The sequence below is a fragment of the Manacus candei genome, unplaced genomic scaffold (genome assembly GCF_025592945.1).
Source record: "Manacus candei isolate 608988 ecotype Guabito, Panama unplaced genomic scaffold, ASM2559294v1 h1tg000014l, whole genome shotgun sequence".
NCBI classification, from domain to species: Eukaryota; Metazoa; Chordata; class Aves; order Passeriformes; family Pipridae; genus Manacus; species Manacus candei.
The window spans coordinates 63,697,074-63,713,653 of NW_026138062.1; the positions used below are offsets into that span (position 1 = coordinate 63,697,074).

Genomic DNA, 16,580 nt, shown 5'->3' on the forward strand with positions numbered 1-16,580 from the left:
AATAACAGAAGTGTCCTACTTAGATTAACGCAGTTTCAGACAGTACCATTAAAAATAATGTAGATCAATTACAGATAATTAGCATGCTATTTTAGAATGACCGTGGCATAAAGGCGGCTAGCTTTTCTTACGGAGATTTTTCTGTCACATTAGAGGGTTTTTGGCCATGCTTGTCTCAACAGATTCACTTCTAATAGAGTGCTCAGTACATAAGGGAAGGGTTTTGATTAATTGTGTTTGCTATATTAGCATGAAGGAGGAGTTTTTTTTGGGAAAGTATTTACATAAACAGCACTTATACAGCACAACATTTGAAATCCCAAAGCATCAGAGAGCTGCTTTGCAGGCCATGCAGAAGGGGGTTGCTTTAGCTTAAATTTAACTAACCCCACTGCTAAAAGTAAATTCACAGTAGCAACACCACCTAACAAAGGGAATATGAATAATAACTTTTCTAATTTCAGCTGAATGTGGGAGGATATAGGTAGGCAGCAAAAACAGTTGGAAACCGATTTCCAATGTGATTCATGGAGATTTTCAGCAGTTGCTTGCACAGGTAAATTATAATAGCTGACATTTACATACAGCTTTTCACTTATTAAAATCTAATGGGTTTAGGGCTTTTTCTTTTTGGTAAATGAAATACTCAAGCACAACAAACTTGAACTGGCTCATGGTACTGACTGTGTCAAGTGTCTTGACTTTCAGATACAGAACTGATCCACTGATTCTACAAAATACTGCTCATCTTTAAGTGAGAGAAATTGATTGTAAGATGAATGGAATTGCCTATGATAGTTAGAGGAGGATTTTAATATCACTGGAATTGCACCAATATTGTCCATGGCTTATGAACAACTGTAACCAAAAGGATGTAGTAGTACTTTAATAAGATTATTTCTTTGTTCCATGCTCCTTCATTACCAATAACATCTAGAATCACTCCCTGCCGACACATTTACTAAGACAAAGCGAGCTCCCCTGTTGCCATAACATTTCCAACCCCTTCCTCCTACATTTTTCTTCTCATTCCATATTACTCAACTAGATTTGGCAACATTTTTCCTTCCCAGAGTTCAAAATTAGGTGTTCTGACAAAAGAACAGAAAACAAGAATAATCCAAATTATGTCCACGGAGCTCTACTACATACTATAAATGAAAGCAGCATTTGACCCAATGCTAATATAAAGTGACTCTGAAACAGTGATGACACATGGAAAAAAAATTAGAAAGCCACAGCAATTTCCAAACAGTACTTTCCATCTTCTTTGGTCTTAAATAGATTTTGATATCATTGCTGCTGGTAAAGGCAGTGTTGCAGCTGATATCAGTTTTGACCCAGCCTTTTAGAAAAGGTAACGCTGTATTATTTCAATTTCATCAATTAAATACTTTATACTAAATCTATGTAAATGGCAATAATAGACATTTTACATTCCTTTCAAGTAATTTCCTTTCAGCACTGTAGAGTATCAAGATTGCAGGCTGTCAGTATCACTCTACAGACTTCCACACTACGTAACATTCTCCAATGAAGTAGAGACATCTTCATTAATAAGAATTTATTTGTATATTTGGAAGAGATCTGCAGTAAATCTTTACAGCACAAAACTAAACACGGCTCCATGTTGAGTCCAAAGTGTGAATGTTACTTCTTAAAAAAGTGCATGACAAGCATCTTGTTAAAAAGGAACAAGAAAAAACATAATTCCCCTCTCCCAACAAAAAGCAAACCTCTGAGCTCACAAAAAAGCAAATGGTAGAAAACTGTATTTTGGGCAAACCAAGTCAGGTCCAAATAATTTTAATAGGCACCTACTGTGGCTTCTGGAATCATTGTTGCATGCATATCTCTAGTCATATTGGACTTCTCTTTCAGCTTTGACTGGAGTAATGTGTGTTCCATGACACCAATCTGTATGTCCATCTGAGTGGTTTCTTGCTTCAATTTTGTTAAGGCCTGTTTAATCTTCACTAGAGGAGCTGTTCAAAAAAAAAAGACAAACAGTGCAACTCTTGACAGCTGCTTAACACAAAAGCATTGTTTTCTATACTTCACTCCTTAAAATTGAAGAGCTGAATGAACAAAAGGTCGTTCTACTCTAAAGACATGATTGTACTGATACATCATTTTTAATATGCAAAAATTGTAAAGGCAGAAATAGGCAATGATAATTTTGCTCTTTTCTTGACATCTAAGATCTTCAAAAAGATTTGCATGAACATTAAGACAGGTTTTTCAATTATGTGTTTTGCTCAGTTGAAAGCCTCATCCCCATACCTGTCTTGAGGTTTGGTAGAGAACAGAAGACAACTTCAATAGAGGGTCATCTTACCTGTGAAAAGCTATTAAATAATTTGTGCTCCACACTTTGTTTTCTAACCCCTCACTTCCCACTATTATGCTGCTGCTGCATCATACTGCTCCTTGTAATTGCTCTTGTTTTATTTTTCTTTAATCACGTACAAATTATATACCTGTCACTAAGAAAAAGAGTGTTTGGTTTGAAGCAAAAACATACTTACCACCATCAGTCATACTGCTTCCTTTCTCTTCTGTTTCTTGCTTTACTTTCTCTAATACTTCTGTGATCTTAAAATAGATATTTTTTCTTAATTAAACCAGATGAATGTCAAGTTAAAAAAAAGTCTCTGCTGAATAACTGCATTAGTTAAAAAAAATTAAATAATCCATCTTTCTTATTGAATACAGAGGAAAATTTTTTTCCAAACATTCAGAAAATTTTAATTTAACTTTACCTACATTAATGTTGTAAAAAATTACAGCAAAAAGAGTAGCAAGTTAAGCAAACAGCATAGTGTTACTGAGAGTCTGTGCATCCCAAATGAAAACAACAATGTAAGTGTCTCAGTGTGATGCTGGATGGAAGAAGATAGGAATCCATATCCTTGCAGACTAAGATTCACCAAATAGCCATGCCCACTGCCCCTTTGGAAGTGTCAGGACTTCAGCATGTTACAGTGGAAACCTCAGAAGCAGCACTGCAGCACAAGAAGGTGCAGCAGTCAAGCCTGCTGGCACAGGTATAGGTATGTAACGTGCATGCATGAAGAATAAAAATGCCCAGCGTGCCTTTGTAGACAACGAAGAAAAAACAAATATATCATTCTATGGTACAGTCAAGGTAATAATTCAATATTTTTGTCTATAATTTAAAAGCAGCCCTTTATTAGGGCTTCAATAAACCTTTTCAGTAACCAAAAAGAACCATTACTGCACACCTGCAGTGGTAACAGTATCACCAAGCGGGCTGAGGTTTGATTGCACTGAAGGCACATCAGCAGGAACATCCAACGTGTCTAGTTTATCTCAGATATGCACCACTGCATCTACATACTTTGAAGGATGCCAACCACTAATATATTCATCATCACTAATCAGTCTATCAGCTTCCAAAGCACAAACACATTATAAATCTCAAGTCAACGTAAAATACATTTTTTTCAAACCTACGTCCTTGAGAGTGAGATAGAAAGCAGCTCTAATTCTGCAGAATTCATATGCTCAGAAATCTTTCCTGGAAAACTCCCATTAAACTGCTGTATTACCTACTGCAGTTGGACTAGGTGATCATTGTAGGTCCCTTCCAACTGAATTATTCTATCCTAAAACAGCTCAAACTTTTTCCACAATTTCCAGCACATTCTTAATGTGTAATCTATTTTATGTTACTTATTCCAGAGACTTTATTGTTTAATAAATAAAGTGGGTTGCTGAAACCCAAACAGAGCCATTAAAAAAATAATTTAAGAATTGGACAAAGGGTTGAAGTATTTGGAAATCAGGCCATAATTCTACATGACATGCCATGAAACATTCAACTTGTGGAGGCAGTTAGGAGTTTGGAGATTTTTCTTTGAATTTGTCAGAGCACTGATTTAAAGGCAAAAAAACCCCACAACAGAAAAACAGATTTGGGTATAATTTTATGTATGGAAACAGTTACTATTTAGCCAAATATAGCTTTTAAGTGCCTGGAAGATGAAAATTTCAAATTGTTAATTTGAACTAAAAATAACAGTTAAGCTTTTCTTCTTCTAAAGAATTTATGGATATGACATATTACTCCTGAATAATTCTAGGACATAGGTTATAAAATACAGAACATTTACTGAGCTCACAATTCAGGAGTTAAAAATCAGCAGCAGCCTGGGTTTAAAATTTAGGGACTGGACTAGATCATTTCTCCTTAACAAACATTAATCTTTAACATGAGCACAAATCAGAAAGAACTGGTTTCATTAAACTCCAAACACTAAATGCCAACTCTCTGAAGATTGTTTTAAAATAAGATATGTTTCACCTCAGAAAGCACTCTGCTCCTTTCATTTACTCCTCCACTTCCCTCCTGGTACTTCTCTTTAGCCTGGAAAGAAACATGGTTCTTGCTGTAATGACATAGTTGAAGAGATATATACAGATAGCTCAGAGAAAACACCAAAACTTGCTCTCACATGTTCCAATTCCAGAAACTCTCCCACAAAGTCCCAATGACATTTACAAATGAGGACAGGCTTGAAACATCGGCCCTTGTAATGACTATCATTCAAAACTTAAAAGCAGTTTTCAAAATTGTAATTGCCCAAATACACACCAGATAAGGAGTATGTTTTCTAATCATTGACATGGGGAAATAAACATAAAGAAAATTTGCCAGAACACAACAGAACTGAATTCCGGAGCCCAGAATAGTACTTTGTCAACAGTAAATTACTATCTTGAAGATATTTAAAAGTTTAAACAGCAAGGCAAACAGAAGCACAGACGTCAAATCCTGTAAATCTTGTTGTCCTCACGGTCACAAACAGGAGGGCTTGCCAACAGGCAGCTTAAACAGGCCTCCTAACTAGGGTATCAAAAAGCTTCTCAGACAACACTCTATTGGCATAAAAACTAAACAAAGCAAATAAGCAATCAGAGTGCTTTGTGCACATTAGCACAAGTACTTAGTCTAAGAGATGGATGTTGGACTGAGACTGTGGCTTCTCCAGTCCTGACAGATGTGTGAACTGCACAGGGAACACAGAACTAGCAATTTACTAGCTGCTCAAGACTGGGAACAGATTTAGATAATACTTTGATAATACTTTGCCTTGTAGAACAGTTGAATAAAAGTTGCTAGTTTACCTTAGGAAAAATATAATTTTACAACCAATCAGCATGTCCCCTGCTTTATATCCAACAGCAAAATTCATAGATACTCACTCCACTTCTTCTTGGCCTCTAACCCTCACTTAATAGCAACTTAATACTAGAGAAGGCAACAACAAAAGACCAGCAATACCTCACTCAGCAAGGCTTGGGCTGAACGGTATTCTTGAACCAAGTGCTCCAACTGATTGTTGATGTACTTTTCCCTGCTATTGATCTTTTCCAATGTTCTGCTGATCTCATTATGGAGTTTGTCAAGGTAACCCTAGAAAATCACATTCTGTGGGTTGACAGTATACAGACAGTACACAAAGAGTATTGAAATGGTGCTGTACTTAAGAAAGGATATGGAAGCCTACAGTGAGAGAGAAAAATAGTACAGAAATGCTGCGTTTAGCCAACAAAAAATTATTCCCAGTGTGTTCTGGTTTGCCCACCTCCAAAACACATATTTCAAGCTTTACTGCTTCCATCATAAATGTCAATGTCAGTATGTTACTTCCAGCAACAGTACTTGAGAGTATTTTGGGTTTTGTACCAGTACTTATTTTCAGATTCTATTATTCTATTTTGCCTTCTGCAGTCAGCATGTACTTATGGTAATGCATACATTACTGAATCCTGATATCCCTGTTAATCCTCACACATACAACTCTTTCCCACAAGGTATTTTGCCAGTCACGCTGTCCTTAATCATCATTATCATATCTTTCTCTTTTTCATTTTACAGCAATAGCATAAATAAAATGAAGAAAAAAGAGAGCAGTTTAGTTCTTAATGTATATCAAATAAAAGAGAAAATAAAAATGCTGACAGATCAGTGAAATAATCTGTACATACAAGACATACCCTAGTTTCTTTCAAAGAAGAATCAATTCCATCCTTATGCTGGTGCATTTGATCTACATGAATCCTCCAATCCTAAAAAAGATGTCACAAATTAAAACACAGGAAAGTACAACTTTTATCCTCCTCTGGTTACTAAACAAAGGCAGGTATGCAAAGCAGGGTCAGTTCTCTTTTATTTATTTATTACAGCATATCATCCTGCCACTGCTTTGTTCATAGCCAGAGGCACTTGCTCAATGTGACACAATCTGTAAATCTCCTAAATGTCACGTGACACTGAGATCAATAAGCAAATACCAACATCCTCACTGACACCATAGCAGCTCTGCTTTTGAGAGTCTGATCTTCATGGGACTATTTCTGCTGGAAAACATTCTGGACACAAATACTGAAAATACTGAATGTAGCTGCACTAGCTCAGCTTATTCATAGACAAAATTAATGCTTCAGATGTCCAAATCCAACAGTTCCAGACTATCAGTTCTTCCCTTTCTATTTTAGCCCTTACTGTTACCAGGAGAAGAATGGAAAGAAATGAAAGAGGCAGAAATACCTAAACTTGGTTTTGATAATGGGACACAATCAAAAGAGGGAAAATTACTTCCACCTTCTAGATCATAGGAAACATACATGGACTCAGGGATGGGGGATGAGAAAAGGTACTGTGAATTGTCACAGGACTTTACATATAAGTTCTAGTTTCTAAGGTCATTGATTAAATCATTAACACACTCCTGGTACTATTTTTAAATGCACAACTTAGGAAACAGAATATGATGCTTTTCTTGTAGAATGGAAAAACACCAAACGCTTCTGTCCAGCTATTTCTGAAAGCATGAAAGCACAGAAGCTAGGGAAAGAATAATCCTCTTTTCATGTTCATTTTGACGTATTCCTTATGGCCAAGAGATGGTACATTAAGCTGGAAGATAGTAAACCTTAGATCCCACAGTGGCTTTAATTTTTCATGTATGTCTTTATTAAGTTTTAATTCCTTACTGTGAGAATCAAGCATCATGTTCTCTGCAACAGATGGGCTTGCTGACGATCACAGAAAAATTGTTTGAACCAGGCAATTCTTCACATAGAAGAATGCAGGATAGTGTAAGACAGGCAAGCAGTTCAGCAGACACTTGAGAGCTCCCCCTATTTTTGGCAAGATAATTATCTTTCATTGTATTCATGTATATGTATTGTAGTGATATATCACTGCTGCAGATTGCTCCAACACCCCAAGTAGCTGGGTCACTACAAATGAATGACGTCAATACTGCACTGATCTGTGAGCTACCCAAGCTCCTAGAAAGAATCCTTATGGCAATGCCAGGAATAGGTCCTAGGTTTGGTTTTGCCAAAGGTAGATGTCTACTTCTAAGCTGCTCATTCCAGACTACTTGAAATAGATTTTGGAGAGAAATACTCATGATGAATATACATATGGTATATACACATGATGAATTTCCCCTTGAGATAGTTATCTGGACATGGTAAGCAAAATCTGTTGAAAAATTTCTTTTTGCTAAATGTAAGGAAAGCACGTAATGACCAGATTAGAGGTAAAGACCAACTTTACTGTCGTGTAAAGTTCAGAAAGATGAATTCCATACAATCAACCTTTTATGTGGCAGACAAACGGACCAGTTGAAAGAAGTTCATCAACTCTCTTCCAGGACAATGTTTTAATAGTTGGTAAACTGAGGGTATAATTTTTCAGAAGTGTGAATACATTGGAAATGTCAAAGGATTGAAGAAGTTTCCATTGAGCAAATATACAGAAATAAATATATGGAAGTAAATATACAGAAATAAGGTGCTCTGTAAGTAGCAGAAAAAAATATAATATTGAAAAAACACCCTACTGAAAATTATTGCTTCTATGGTCAAAGTAAGTGGCTAAGGTTCAGACAAGACAGCACTGGAGAGCCCATTTATTCACAAGTCTTGGCATGACAAAAGACAAAATGGAAAGTAAACAACACTGACTGAAATAACATTTTAATCACCATGTGTACACACACAAATCCATTCTCAGGTACCTTATTGTCAGTCCTGACTGTAACTTTCAGCTGTGGAAGCACACGTTCCACTTCCAGATTCCACTCTGCTGCGTCTGTTGTGGACTGTAAAATCTCTTCTTGCTTCGCAGTTTCATTCATGTCCTGTGTAAAAATCACAGTTTATATAGGAAATATCATTGTTATGCACAGTGACAACTGTTAGAAATCATTATAATTCATATTTAGAAAAATATTTATATCAAGAATTATCTAGACTACAGACATAACAGATTTCTTTAATGGCCTTCTTTGAATTCATAACGATTAGAAATTAAAACATATATCTTCACATCATACATAAATTGAAAAGAATTAAATGTATATAATAAGAAATTACAATACATTTCAGAAATGGTGTTTGCATGTGCCTGTGAGATTAAAATACATTCAAGAAACTAATATCATGTTTCCCTAGAAGTTTCTGCAAAAAATTTCTTGCAAATGTGTCTAGCAGTCCTTCAGTGATTTCAGTTTAAAAACTAGGTGCACATGGTTCCTTTAAAATAAGCTGATTCATTTCAGTTGGAATATTTTTTCAAGTTTAGACTACACATGGATTTTCAGATTTAAATCAGAAACAAATTGCTGCTACAGATGTAAAAACCTTTCAAGAGAGGACTGATGGGTAACAACTTACTGATCTGTATGTTTGTGCCTTTAGAACATTCAGGTCAATATAATTTTCTTCATTGTCTGATTCTTCTTCCTTAAGGAAAGTTGCAAAGTTAGACTTCAGTAAGTATTTTATTTTGCAGGACCACAGAACAAGAAGCATTAAATTCCATATTTCTGAGCAAAACAAGACATAGAGAGTTTATGATAATAGAACTTATGAAGAGACACAATACCTGGGACAAGCTAAAAGATGAAAGCTACCCCATATGTCCTTCAGAGTGCCACAGTATTAAAAAATAAACCAAACAACCAAAAAATCCCCCTAAACCTAAGCCCTCTCTCCTCAAATGGGCCATTATCAATAGTTGTATGGTAACTGTATGTGTTTCTTAAAGTTTTACCTTAAAAATAAAACCAAACCACACCCAGACCTGAATACAGTTTTCAAGATGTTGTTTGCAGTACATATTTGGAGTTGCAGAATGATGCCACATTTTAAGTGTTCAGAATAACACAACTGAAATTGAGGCAACTGTTTTGTTTTCTTGCCCATGAGACCACACACTGGGCTGACAGTTTTACAGAATTCTCTATTATAGTCTCAAAATTGCATTCTTCAGTGACTATGATCAGCCCAGAGCCCATCACCCATAACATGCATTTTCTGTGCATTACCCTCCATCTATCTACACTGTATTTCACCTGCCATCTCATCACCCATACACTTCACCCTTATACACCTTGTCCCTCTGTTAACTGGCTTTTCCATTGAAGTTGAAACTTCATCATCCACCTCCTTTACAGACAAATCATGAAAGCTGCAATAACACAGGTCTTAGTGAAGAACCCTTCAAGACTCAGTGAAAACCTTAGAGCTTATTCTTCTTTCTTTTACTCTACCCAGTGTGTAACCAACAGGGACCAGTATTCTCTTCTGGCACGTTTGACCCCTAATCCCTGAATACTTTCAAGAAATTACTGGTGACTAGATTGGGACTATCTTTTGCTAAATCGAAAACATGTATTTGTGCAGCACTTAAAAGACCATCCTACCAGAACAAGACTAGTTATCAGAACTGAGAAACCAAACTGTGCACATTTACTTGCACACCCAGCCTCACTGGCTACTGGTGGCCACATAGTACAGGCTACTCAATTCCCCAAGATTTAAAAAACTTTTACAGTTCTGATTTACAGACTAGGCTTGTCTCTGCCCCATCAATTTTATTCAGAAGAATCAAAACAAAAGAACAACCAATGAACCTCATTGCTAGCATTTAACTACAGGAAATATTGCTAAATTCAATTATGGATACAGCTAATATCAATATAGTGGCAGCAACAATGGACTGTGGGAAAAACTTACACTGGCCTATAATTAGTCCCTGTAGAACCACTAGGTGCTCTAAAACTAGAGTATCCACTTGGTATAAACCACCTGGGAACAAAATACCTGGGAATGAGGCAACAAAACCTCAATGGTTTTATTAGCACACACGTTCAGAAGAGCCAATAGAACACCTTAGTTGTGAAAATCATGGCCTAGAGCAAACCTGAGAGCAAACCCAGAGGTTCTTTGAAGGGCTTCAACTGTGCTTTGGTTAACTGTTTCATGCCTGCTTCCCCATTTAAGCAGCTTAGACCTTAACAAGATACAGAAAATAGCAGACAGATGACTGTTTTCCTACTTAAACCTTTTAGCCAACAGCTTACATTTCTGAGGTTGGTCAAAAATGCAACACAGAATGTCTTTTATTCTTCTCAAAATTATTCAAGACCTTTTCCTGTGGAGACTTGAAAGCTGATAAAAATGCAACCAGACAGCCACATCACAGTATTTGCATATTGTATGAAAGTTTGGAATTTTTCTTGGCTAATAAAAATGAGCAAAATAATGTAATACTTAGGAAAACTGAGAGAAAAGGAGGAAGAGAAGTAAACTCTTCAACTGCTACATTATTGTGGACTATTGTGTCCTACAAATTGGGACTATAATCAGAACCATATGAAAACGTTACTGGCACTCTATCTCCAACATTTCTGACCTTTATTTTTTCCCAAACAATTGAACACAAAAGTGGGATAGCTGTGGCTCTTTCTATCCAACATTGCTGGGCCTTAGAACTCCAGAAAATTGTTTTTCCCTCAAGTAATTTTTACTGACATGGCAAGGGACCACTCCCAGGCTCACAGCTTTCAGTATTCTGGTTTTGATCTACATTCATTTTGCACTGAATCATCAATTTTTGCAGAAATCAGATGTGAAACTAACTTCTTTCTAAAATTTTCACTTTTATTGTCCTCAGCTAACTTCCTCTCCAGAAAAATCTTGTTTAAGTCAACAGCAAAAAGACTCACTTCATGAAGACAAACATGCCTGATAATATGCCAATGTCTTGTGATCACATTAAGCTACCAGTTTACATTGAGACTCCATCTCTCATAAAACTAATCTTCTAAGAAAGTCAGTCAGCAAGAAAGAACTTCTCTTCAACATCCTTCCATCAAAAAGCCCTAAAAGCATATTAGAACTTGCAGGTGTATTTCATAGGCTGTTTCATAGCCATGACAACTTCACTGTAATTATTACAATTAAAAAGTAGGAATAAATAAAACAGTTGATCCTCAAACATTGCCATATTTTTGATAAAAGGTATTTCAAAGCACACAGAAAGACTTATTCTTCAGTCAGAATGAATGATGGAATACTATTATCATTGCATTCATGGAATATATATCAATGAGCTCCTGTGACCTTTGTCTACAGCAACAATTCTGCAACCTTTATTTAGGTCTTTGTTGGTATTTTTAAATAAACATTCTATTTCCAGTTGTTCTTCTCCATCTACTCTGTTCCCAAATTTCAGACAAACTAAATACCGAAGTTACTGCTTCCTATTTGCATGAAATCTAAGTTACAGTAGTGAGCATTCTATTAATTAAGCACTGGGCAAATTTTAACCAAATATTAGCCAATTCTGTAAACAGGGATTGAAGTGTTGTTTAACATCAAGAGCTTGTACCAGTAGAACACAAACAATTCTGAATCTCTGTGATTTTAATGCATGGTTAGATTCCACTGCACATAAGAACATGTGCTCTGTCTCAGTGAGTTAAAAACCTTATCTGAAAAGCAACAAAAAACTACAGAGAATCTGATGATGCAAGAATGGAGCTACAGGGAAAAAACTGAACAGCTAATAGAAAGGACTTCTTAAACAAAGCCAAACAAACTCAACAGTGAATAAAAACTTGCCCATGGCTGACCAATACTAGTGACATCAAAAGCGATGACATAAACCTACTGCAACATCCTCTTCCAATTTATTAAGTGTTAATTCTGCATCATCTTCTGTTATTTCTTCTTCTTCTAGCTCTTCTGTTGGATATGCTGGCCTGAAATTAATTCAAAGAACAGCAGAGCTTTTAAACACAGTAAATTGTAAATACCTCTGTAAATTCTCCTTAGCAAACAAAACATTTCATGAGAAGTATGGATGGTGTGGATTATAATGAGACAGTGATTAGCATCTCACATACTTAAACAAATAAATTAACAGCCTTAAAAGGCATTATTTATTTTGGACTGTCTTAAAAGTAAAGCTTATTTCCTATGCCAGGCAGAACAGTATATTCATACTACAAAGACATCTGGGGAGTAAATGTTGGTTTTCTCTTTTGGTCTGACCTCTTAAAATTCAAGTGCAAGTCACTACAGACTTATTTTCAGCCCACATTAGAATTTGTGAATTAAACAGAAGTAACAGGAAAATATTTCTAAGGTAGAAATTACTTTGCTACATCCATTTCAAAACCCATCAGAGTGAAGGAATGAAATAAAGAACACTTTTAAAGACAGTTTCATACACTAGAAATTATCTGTGATCTAATTTCTCCTAAGATTTCCTTCATATTAAATAAAACTACTGTACCCTACTTGTAACATGATCATATGGTGCATACCTCCAATTGAAGAGGTTAAGAATTAATTGATAGAACCTAAAAGGACATTAAATGTTTCAACTCAACTGTCAGATTAACAGGGAGTTATGCATAGGGAAATGACCAAAAAAAGGTCATCAGTTAAATCTTAATTAGCTAAGTCTATTAATGGTCCAAACTCAGGCTTGCTGGTAATAGACTGAGTTGTGTGAAATTGCATTAGGAATTAATTGGTCCCAGTGCTTCAAGCCTAGTTGAATTTTGCATCTCATGAAATGTCAAGTAAAACACTTTTAGTCATTACTATGTTTTGTCTTCACAACTTACATCTGTTTGCTGGAAAACAATGCATAAGGGAGGATGCTAAAGTGTATTGTACCTTTTCCAGCTAAAGCCAGTGTGTTTCAAGGCTTCTTCAGCTAAACAATCAAGAACATAGCACACTTGCTCTCCACAACCAGCCTTTAATTTGGAGGGAGGAAAATCCACAGGCCTTCCCTAAAATAAAGAGATGTGCTGTTTATTAATGGTCCGTTGATCCGAGTTTCCTCACAGGGAGATAACATTTTTTTACACTAAAACCAAAGTGTCTCTTGTGTATGAAGATTTTATTAATGTTAATTCACATTCTTTCCTTACGCAGCTCCAGTCAGGCAACAGAAGGGAAAAGAAAACATCCCGAGGAACAGATGCAGTGTAGAAATCTTAAAGCACATGGTAACGAGGACACTCATAGGGAGCAGAAGAGTCAGAAGCCACAAGAGAGATGGATGGTCAAGCACACAAGTGACAAGCTGGCAAGGTAAGAACAGCTATGGAGAAACTTCAGTACTGAGACTTAAATACCAGCTTTTCAACATTGTCTTGTTTGCTGCAGATTTTATTTATAAAATATTTTTATTTATTGCTATCCTGTAGAATAAAAATATTAGTTTGCTATGGTTTAACTCCTTTAGAGAATAGTCTTAACATCATTCACAGCTCCACTGCAGTATAATCTTCCCTAAGATCATACTTCCTGTAAGTTGATATATTCTCCTCACCTTTGTTTCTGTTGGTTTTTTTTTCTTTTTTTTAATATTGAAAAAAAATCCCAATACTTCCTGGCAGTTTATACAACCTTTTACTCATTAACAAAAAAAAGAAGAAAACACGAACACTATTCTAAACCATTTCCTTCACTGTGAACTATACCATTGATTATGGCAGGAGCAGGATCATATGCACTGTGTAAACTTTCCAGACAAAATCTCTGTAAATTATGCTACTATAAATGAGCAACATATGTGGCACTACAAAAAGTAAAGCCAGTTTAATCCATTTTGTAGAACAAAAGTAATTGGAATCATATATAATATTATAAGACCATTTTCTGCAGTGCCAAAAAAATTAGCAAGTAGGTATAGACTGTATAAACTTCCAATTAACTAAGTAACAGAGTAGAAACTTATAAATAGGAGAAGTCTGACTGGTCCTTGCGAACAAAAGCAGGAAGGAGAGGAAGTGTGTGATTGCAGCTCTTTCTGAAGGCGATGCCCACGTTTGACACATGCCTGGGAACACAGCCTGCTCAACAACTTACAAAGGAGCGCAGTTCCGAGAGCACGTTCGAGATCACTGCGTTGGGGTCATCGCACTCCTGGGGCTGCTCGAAGGGACGCCCCGCTTTCGTGATCAGCCAAGCGGCGAGCGCGCAAAACATGAAGAACTGCTCCCCGGGATTGGTGGGCAGTGCAAAGTAGTGCCTGTTTAAAAAGCAGAAAGAATGGCAGATATTTTGAGCTCCTGGAGCTCTTACAGCATTACAGGCCAGCACGCGCCACAGAGCAGTTTCTTTACCCGACTTTCTCAATGAGCAATCCATCTGAACTGAATTCAGGATGCCTCGTTTCACACATAATCACAGCAGGCTAAGTTTGCTACATCCAGCTCACTTGTTTCCGGCTTCGGCTTCGAGTGAGCTATTAATCAACATTAACTTCCACCGAATCAAATGGAAACTGGGTACTCCTCTCTCCTGCCAGCAGCATTATATAGCCTTGGTTAAACACCACCAAATTAGCATTTCCACACAAACCCAAGTTACTCCTCCTGTTTGAGGAGCAACTTGGAGGAGTTGTTTACCTGAGCAGTCTCAAATCATGATGAGCTCAATTCTGTTACCATTTTAGAGATGCAGAATCCCATCACTTCATAAAAATACTACCACTGGCTACTTGAGAACCCATGCAATAGATCCAATTCAAGTATTCCTTGCATATCATAAAATACTTGGAAGCTCAAAAGAATTCCAAGTCAAAAATCTGCAATTGCCAATAACTTGTACAAAGAAAGGTATCTATATTTGAGAATATGACTATGCCTCTTTAAAAATAAGCAAGTAAATTAATAAATAAAATTTGCACCAAGTGACCATATGCAAACCTGAATGGCACTCTCTTGTGGAGGGGAGAACAAATTTATGGAAACTTCACTGCCTCAAGAGATGTGTCTTATTTCTACATATTGGCATTATCCCTGCCATTATTCCACAGCAACACCACCTCCCTTCTTAACATCCCCAAATTCTATTCTTGACAACAGCAATACATCCAATTCCTTTTATTCCAAGTTCTCCCAAGGACTTCCCCTTCATACATTCCTCATGAGTGGCAAGAAGCTGGTGTACCTAAATCAGTGCGCTCAGCTCAGATCAGATCAGGAGCAGGTTTTGAAGCAATCCTTCTACCCATCCTCACTTACTGTGCCTTAGGTTGCTTTGGAGAGCAACCTAGACAAACCAGATCTGCTTTGGATCACACTAAATTCGAATATATAGTCTCAAGAAGAATTCAGTCTGTAGAACCAGACCACGGTTAGTCCCCCAAAAATGTAACCCACATATGCAGTAAATCACACACTCAGTAAACCACATTCACACTGGCTACTGAGAACCAAACCCTTCTGTTTACAGACACAGCTGCTCACTACGGTACACAAAGGTTTGCTTCCCTGCTCCAAACATTCTGATGGTCTGACAGCTCGCTAGAACCAACTTACAGCTGCTGTGCCCGTACTTCCCAACAAGGGAATAATCTGGACTGCCTCTTTTTTCCCTACCTACCAAAATGTTGCTTATAGAAAGCTTAACTCTGTGACAGGCTGCTGTGGAGCCTGGTTGAACCTGACAAGATGGATTTGAAAGTTATTTGGGCAGGCAGATGTTGGGAACATATTGGTCCCATTTCCCAAGTTTCCTGCCTCCCCCATAATTAAAAAAAAAAAAATTACATATGAAACAAATATATATTGGATATGAAAACCTAGACTTAACAAGAATGGATCCAAGACCCTTTTTGTAAAAGGTCAAAAAATATACACTCCCCAGAAATAGTTACTCTGAATTCAAGAAACTCAGAATTATTTAGAATTATTTAGAATTTAGGTAGAACTAATTTTTGCACAGGTACCTTGGCATGCAGCTATCCAGTACCTGTCGGGGGCGGGGAAAGTCAAGTGCTATTTACTTATCACATCTCAGCCTTCGGCGTTTGGAAAGCTTCCAGAAGACACGGGAAGCTGTGCCTCTGGCAGGTTTTGCCTTGAGCCAGGCCCTGGCTGGACCTGCCCCCCTTCCTTCCCTGGGCTCTGACCGCCCGCTGGGATTTCTCCCCGGCCGACCCCTTCCCGCTGCCGCGCGAGCGCCCGGAGGAGGCGGCGCGGGCCAGGAGCACCTGGAGAGCGGCCGCATGTTGTGGCGCCTCAGCGCCTCCTCCTCGTAGCTCAGCAGCTTCAGCTTGTCCAGCAGGTCCTCCATGAGCACGAACATGTGAAAGGCCGCGCCGGGGCCGCGCTCCGCCGGCCCCTCTTCCACCGACCGCTCTCCCCTCCGGCCCACCCCGGCCTCATCCGCCATCTTGCTTGACTTAACCCAGGGCAACCGGGTCCGGACCGCGCCCCCGA

At 37.6% G+C, this 16,580-nt stretch overlaps 1 protein-coding gene across 3 annotated transcripts; it reads right to left on the reverse strand.

Moving 5' to 3' along the window:
- Positions 1–1,549: 1,549 nt before the first annotated feature.
- Positions 1,550–16,560, reverse strand: IFT57 (intraflagellar transport 57). 3 transcript variants are annotated; one of them, XM_051778971.1, is made up of 11 exons: positions 16,352–16,559; positions 14,221–14,383; positions 13,018–13,136; positions 12,002–12,092; positions 8,719–8,787; positions 8,061–8,183; positions 6,025–6,096; positions 5,309–5,440; positions 4,328–4,390; positions 2,529–2,595; positions 1,550–1,985 (listed from the first exon to the last, which is right to left on the reverse strand). In XM_051778971.1, exons 1-11 carry the CDS (start codon positions 16,531–16,533, stop codon positions 1,807–1,809), a joined length of 1,260 nt encoding a protein of 419 aa, XP_051634931.1. In that variant the 5' UTR covers positions 16,534–16,559; the 3' UTR covers positions 1,550–1,806. The 3 variants fall into 3 exon arrangements, with proteins under 3 accessions (XP_051634931.1, XP_051634932.1, XP_051634933.1); XM_051778972.1 differs by lacking the exon at positions 5,309–5,440 and having other exon boundaries at positions 16,352–16,560; XM_051778973.1 differs by lacking the exons at positions 12,002–12,092; positions 13,018–13,136 and having other exon boundaries at positions 16,352–16,560.
- Between the last annotated feature and the right edge of the window lie 20 nt (positions 16,561–16,580).